We start from the raw sequence: 6358 nt of genomic DNA on the forward strand, positions 1-6358 counted from the left end.
AACTGTCGTTTTTTTTACCTCAATACACGAATAGCATCAACATACTGTGCGACAGAAATTAAGGTAAAAGTTTAATCTCCTGTCAAGAACGACATTATTAAAGATGGACTGCAGTACCATCATCATCAGGCACATACTTCAATTAGTTAAGTGTATGTGAGATGACTTGTAGACAAGGGAAAAAAAGGTAAATGGAAAAACACACTTGGAAATACAATAATATACTTGGGGATTTAATACACATCAACAGATACAACTGTAAATACAAAGTAAGCAACTGAGCAAACCTAAAAATAAAAGGAGAATATACAGTAAATAGTACAACCAATAGCTCCATGAAAAAGCAACAGTTACTCTGCACTGATACCTAACAGTATTATTGCATACCTTCCTCGCCTTGGGCAGATGAGTCCAATCTGTTTCACAAACCTGAATTTTCTCTCTTTCTCACACACACCAAAAATACTATTGCTACATTTAGGCCATTTAAAAGCAAAGAAATACAATCTCACATTAGCTTTCTTTATGGGTATGAGTGTCAATGTGAGACTTGGGCATTTTTCTTCTGATGTAGTCTAATGTATGCTTCATAACTATTTGTTCAAGTACAGAACCTTTCACAAATCCAACTTAAAACTAAATAAATAACAAACAGTCAAACATAACAGGGATGGATCACAGTTTCCTTTGGCCAAATCTGTCCACATGAAAATTCAGCCCTACAGTTCAGCAAGTACTCAAATAAGTATTTTTACAACTTCTCCTCAGTAAAGTATATTTTATGGCAAAAAATTACAGTTTTTCTAAACTCATTTATTACTGCAATAACAAGTCTTATGTACTGAAACAAGAAATTCAGCAACATGTGGGAATATGTTGGTTAGAACATTTACAGTAACATATCTACAAACACAAAAATACAGGAACTGTTCACAAATGTGTACCTTGCACAACATGCGCATTGCAGCTTGGCACTTCTCAGAGAGTATGTTAGGAGAGGAAAGGTGGTTAGTGCCTCTAACTTTTTCCCTCCCATCACCTCTTAAGAAAAGTTACTGTGAAGTATATCATGGTGATTTCTCTTCTTTTTAAAGATAGTATAGTCATATTTTGACTGTGTGTTAGGTTGAAGGGAGTTGGGACAAGGGGAAAGGGATAGAGAGAAATAGAGTACCAAAACACTTCATCACAGCTGTCCAAAACGGTACTGGCACTATCTTTTCAAATCATAATACATAACAACACAATTATCTGTACAACTCACTTGTTAATTAAGGTATTTATATCACAATTCAAACACAGTTCAGCAACAGAAATTATATTAATACTATTACAATACATTTAACGTCCCAGTAGAAAACTGGTCTTACTTCCAGCCAACTTCTTTAAGTAGGCCATTTTTAAGTGGCTAGTACTAATATTTCTAATATGTATTCCTTGAGGTTTCTTAGGACACACTTCTCTCTGGTCATTCTTCGCAGTCAATTTTTTTTTATTCTATCTAGTCTATCACACTGACTGCCACGAGGTGGCTGGTGACCACAGTATAGCCTTATATCTGGCAGTGAAACAGTCATCATTATGTGTGCAGCAATCAAGTTTTAATATTATATTAGTCAACAGCAGACACTCCTGCAATTGCTCCTGGTGGATTACTTGATAATTAAATAGCCTTAAGAAATAAAACATTGTAAATAAGTTTAAATACACACTGTATTCTCTTATAACAGTTTTTGAGACATAATCCATCTGTGCAGCCTTTAGGTAGTCATTTCACAAGTATGTCCAAATACAAATAAATAAAATTGTGCAACATATATGCATGAATATAATTATACACTCAGCACAGCAAAAATATCATCCATACAACAAAGTACACACACTTAATGAAACAATTTTCCCTTATTTCAGTTTTTTCTGGGCTGACAAGTCAGTCAAGCAATGAAACACATCTCCATCATTTCAATGTTTTCTGAGCAAATGAGTCAGTCAAGCAAAATTTCACCGTACTACATTCACCACATTTTCTCCAATGGTACCATCTCTGCAATCATAGTTTACCTACACTTTTTAGTATAATAGCAATCAATACCAATGAATAATTAATGTTTACTTTCTTTTTGATTCTTCTATTTGCTTTTATTTCTACCACTAATCTCATATTCTGCAGTATGTTAGAACATGTCCTAGTCCAGATGACATACACATTTAACTACACATTTCAATATGCAAATATGAATAGCTTGTTACCAGAGTTTGATACTGGTATGTTTCTTGCAATTACCAGTCTCATATCTATTGCATTCAAAATTCCATATTATCTAGGTAAATGGTGCAAAAATGCAAGGCAAGTTCCTAGCAAAATTAAGATTGTAGTGTTAGCTGAAGAGTATTGGAGAATGGAAAGTGGGAAGGGGGTTCATTGAAAATGCACATAAAAGTAAAGAAACTTTGCTTCATACTTCTTACTCTACATAGCATCATTGTCAGATTACTAAAAAGGAGGCTCATTTCTTTAACAACAACAGTAATCATTTCCATGAAAAAACAAAATAGCTCATAATGCTATAAGCATGAACTCTTAAAAGATCACCTAACGTTTAGTGACACAGAACTGTAAAATGTGTTGCATTTCACTTCCACCACTCTATAAAATGAACATTTAACATAAATCTGAATCACACGTTACCGAAAATATTCTTATGTTATTGATAAAATGGCATGTTTCAGTGTGCCAAAGGACAACCTTCACCCCCCCCCCCCCCTCTTTCTCTCTTTCCCAAATTACACTTCCTTTCAGAAGCTATGGAAGTTGGATGGAAAATGTGTAGCTGTATCCACATTGACTGGGCTCTTGGCAAAACCATTAAAATTAAGTCCAAACAGCAGAATTTCAAATGTGATGGTATTCAGTTTTAATTTCACCAATAAGAAACACACAAAAACTATGAACCTTCATCAGTCAACTAATAATTTAAATCCACCCTTCCTACTACATAAAATTACCTGCAAAGACATAAGTCAATAAACTCTTTAAATGTTAAAACACAATAAAACTAAGGGGCACAATCAACGACTATTTGGTTTTCTTCTTTGCATTTTCTTGCTTTTTGTTGTTCCTTCCAGATTTGAAACAAGGGAGTTTTCTTCCTTTTTGTTAATGGCATCCATCACGATGTACATTTCCCTTGTTCAACAACATATACAGAACCTAGTTTTCTGTATAATGGAATGTAATTACAGAATCATACTTCAGGTGTTTTCACCCTCTTCAATAGATGTACTGATTGTATGAAGTTTTGTGGAAATAAATTATTTCAGTTAATTGCCCCAGTGAATACATGTTGTACTTATTGGCCAATAATAATGCTTCTATACACAAAACATTAAAAGGTATCGTATTGCATATTTAATCAGTAATCACTGTGAAACTCAAAAAGTTATATCAAAGACTACAACAGCAGACTTCAATAGTCAGGTCATTAAAATGACCAACACATTTAGGACTTACTGAGCCCAAGTTGCACAGAGTTCCAAAATTAAGGCACTACACAATAAAAACACTTGTTACACTATTCATTAAACACCACAGGCAGTAAATATATCTGTAAAACATTGATAACTTAAAAGTCACAAGTCTGGATTCAAAATCCAACACAATCTCACTAAACTAAAATTAATAAATACAATACACCCTAAAATAACATTTAAATATATAGCTGACTCAGCATTAAAAAAAGAAAAGATGTAACATACAAAACCATTATCTGAATATACAGTATTGAAGGACTGACAGCTGCAAATGGCTGCAACTTATTTTACAGAACTTAGGTATACATAGTTTACCTATAAATGGAACATTAATTTTATCACCTGCCATACAGGGTACTTTATGGTGATTTCAGTGCAACATGTAAGTTCCACTTTATATCTATAGCCATAATGCAGCTTTAAACAAGATGGGAAATTTACTTCTAACACTGCTGCTCCATAAGCTTTCTGAATAGTTTCGGAATCCATCTAGTTCATATGGCACAGAGCTTCACAATTCGCTCCTGATATTATGCATCAAGTACTGCGTTTTAAAACATCAAACATAAAATCAAGGGAATAGCTACTATTGGATACCAAATATTTTACTCAAAAAATTACTACAGATAAAAGATAAAATCCTTAAAACACATTTGTATATGAAGCACGAGGTGTTCAACCAATGAAATCAATATTCTGAAATTAAAGTACTCTGTCATTACAGTTAACTACAACCAAGTCAGTCTAATTTCACATTAATGTACCAGTTCAGAAAATGACTTCACATATGCCTCATGCAACTTGTGCACAAAATCCGGATCATTCTTTAATAAATAAGTAACTGCTTGCAACAGTTGATTTTTTGTTAAAGGTTCTGGCCTAATAGGAATACTGCAGTCAATAGAGAGCATAGCATTACTACTACTAACAGGACCTGATATTTCTGTTTTTGAATTCAACGGCAAAACATTATTCACAAACTCAAGGTTTGCTGTTTCTTTTGCTGCTGAAGAGGTGAACATAGTAGGTGGCATCAGGGCTACTTTCTGCATTTCTGCATTAGAACAGAGGGGCGCTGAGAGAGGACGGTCAGTAGTGCTGCAGTCCACAACAGGAACACTAGGAACAGTGCCACCAAAAAACGGAGGTGGAAGGCTCCCTGTAGAGTTTGGAGAAGAAATTCGTAGAATGTTCATACCATTCTCAATATCTAATGCACCACTGTTCGTCATATGTTGCTGCTCTTTGAGATTTTTGGTCTGAGTACTGTCCAACACCAACCTGCCAGGTTTCTCACACACATTACTGCAGGAAATTGGTCTGATTTTGATATTCCCATCATTGACAGCTTTAATACCGTCGCTAATCTGCTGCTTTGCCTTATTTCTGGAGACTGTGGAGATCTCTGCATTGGGGGTAACAGACCGCTGCTGTTTTTCAATGTGCTCAACACTGTGTGCAGGATTTGACATCAGACGTTGAAGCAGTGGTTGAAAATTGTTCCCATCACTGCCATCTGGTAACAACGCTGTTCTCGCTGGATGGTTAACAAAGAGGGCTTGGGGCTTAGCAGATTTTTCGGCAGTAAAATGGGACGCACCACCACTTGCCTTGGCGAAAAAGTCTACAACACTTTGGGGTGGAGCATCCTGGCTCTGTGAAACTGAAGATTTCACGTCCACTGACTTGTTTTTAATTGACGATTTATTTGAATCGAAGTCTTCTTGTGCTTTACTGAGCATACTAAAGATATCAACACCCATCCCACCAGAACTTTTATTGCCCATTGAAGGAATCATGGTTAACTTCTTGGGATTTGACACTTCCTTCACGAGCTTGTCTAATACAGTCGCTATTCGAACACATTCGTCCTTCTCATAAAACCAAATTCCATAAATCCGACTTCTGGGGTTTCTATACAAAAGAAATGGCTCCTGTAACTGAAACTCTAGACCCTGCAATATAGGTTCCACTAGATTGTTTGTATTGAGTCTGTTCATAATAAGCACACCATGATATGGTTCTCCACTACGACTGTACACGAACAAGGCTCCCTCCACATCAGTCCTTTCCCATTCACTAAAATCTCCGTTAAAAGTATATAACGCAACATGAGTCGCTGTATCAATAATATCTTTAACGTACGGATCCACTCTCTTCAACGCTGCATAGTTCATTCGTTCCATTACATCGGCCATCATACACACAATTCAGTTACACCTCCATTAAATAATGTGCAACGCAGTACCCTTTATTTGTAACTTTCATTCTACATTCCTATGTTTCAACGACAAACAAACAAAGACGTTAATATCAGCTGTGCAGAAACTGTGAAAAACTAAGATCTTACAAAGATGAAACAATACCAAACTAAAGTGGGAGACCAGGCTTCCAAATGCAAACAAACTGACGCCACAGCATGTGGCATGACTGTTCAAACATCGGTAGCGTCGTGGAGTACCAATTTCCATAGTCTACTTTCAAAATTCTAGTGTTACCGTTATCTCTTAAACAAATTAAGGAATTATAGTCCAGTCCAAAAGTGGGTTCAATCATACCTCGATGTTCGTAAACAGATTACAGAAATAAAGTGCATAACTATCGTAGTGTGCACACAGATCATCGAAGACATGGCCAGCGAAATGTGTTTCTTCAGTTTAGTGTTTCTCGTCCTTGTCTATACAGGGAACACAAAATACTAAAATGCTTGAAATGCTTCATTGTTTTAGTGAGTTGATTGCTGAATTTTCTGATATATGTAGGAGACACACATGTTTATGGAAAATTGAGACCAAAGATTCCCGCGACCGAGATAAGAAGACAGCTG

The 6358-nt window shown here is 35.8% G+C and overlaps 1 protein-coding gene across 1 annotated transcript; it reads right to left on the reverse strand.

Moving 5' to 3' along the window:
* Window positions 1–212: 212 nt before the first annotated feature.
* LOC126253400 (mRNA-decapping enzyme 1A) lies at window positions 213–5836 on the reverse strand. The gene has a single exon (XM_049954699.1). It carries the CDS (start codon window positions 5730–5732, stop codon window positions 4287–4289), a length of 1446 nt encoding a protein of 481 aa, XP_049810656.1. The 5' UTR covers window positions 5733–5836; the 3' UTR covers window positions 213–4286.
* Between the last annotated feature and the right edge of the window lie 522 nt (window positions 5837–6358).

The sequence above is a fragment of the Schistocerca nitens genome, chromosome 4, assembly GCF_023898315.1.
Source record: "Schistocerca nitens isolate TAMUIC-IGC-003100 chromosome 4, iqSchNite1.1, whole genome shotgun sequence".
Classification (NCBI taxonomy): domain Eukaryota; kingdom Metazoa; phylum Arthropoda; class Insecta; order Orthoptera; family Acrididae; genus Schistocerca; species Schistocerca nitens.

Excerpts from the sequence above, each read along its gene's own strand:
- LOC126253400 (XM_049954699.1), bottom strand. The coding sequence starts at position 5,732 with ATGATGGCCGATGTAATGGAACGAATGAACTATGCAGCGTTGAAGAGA.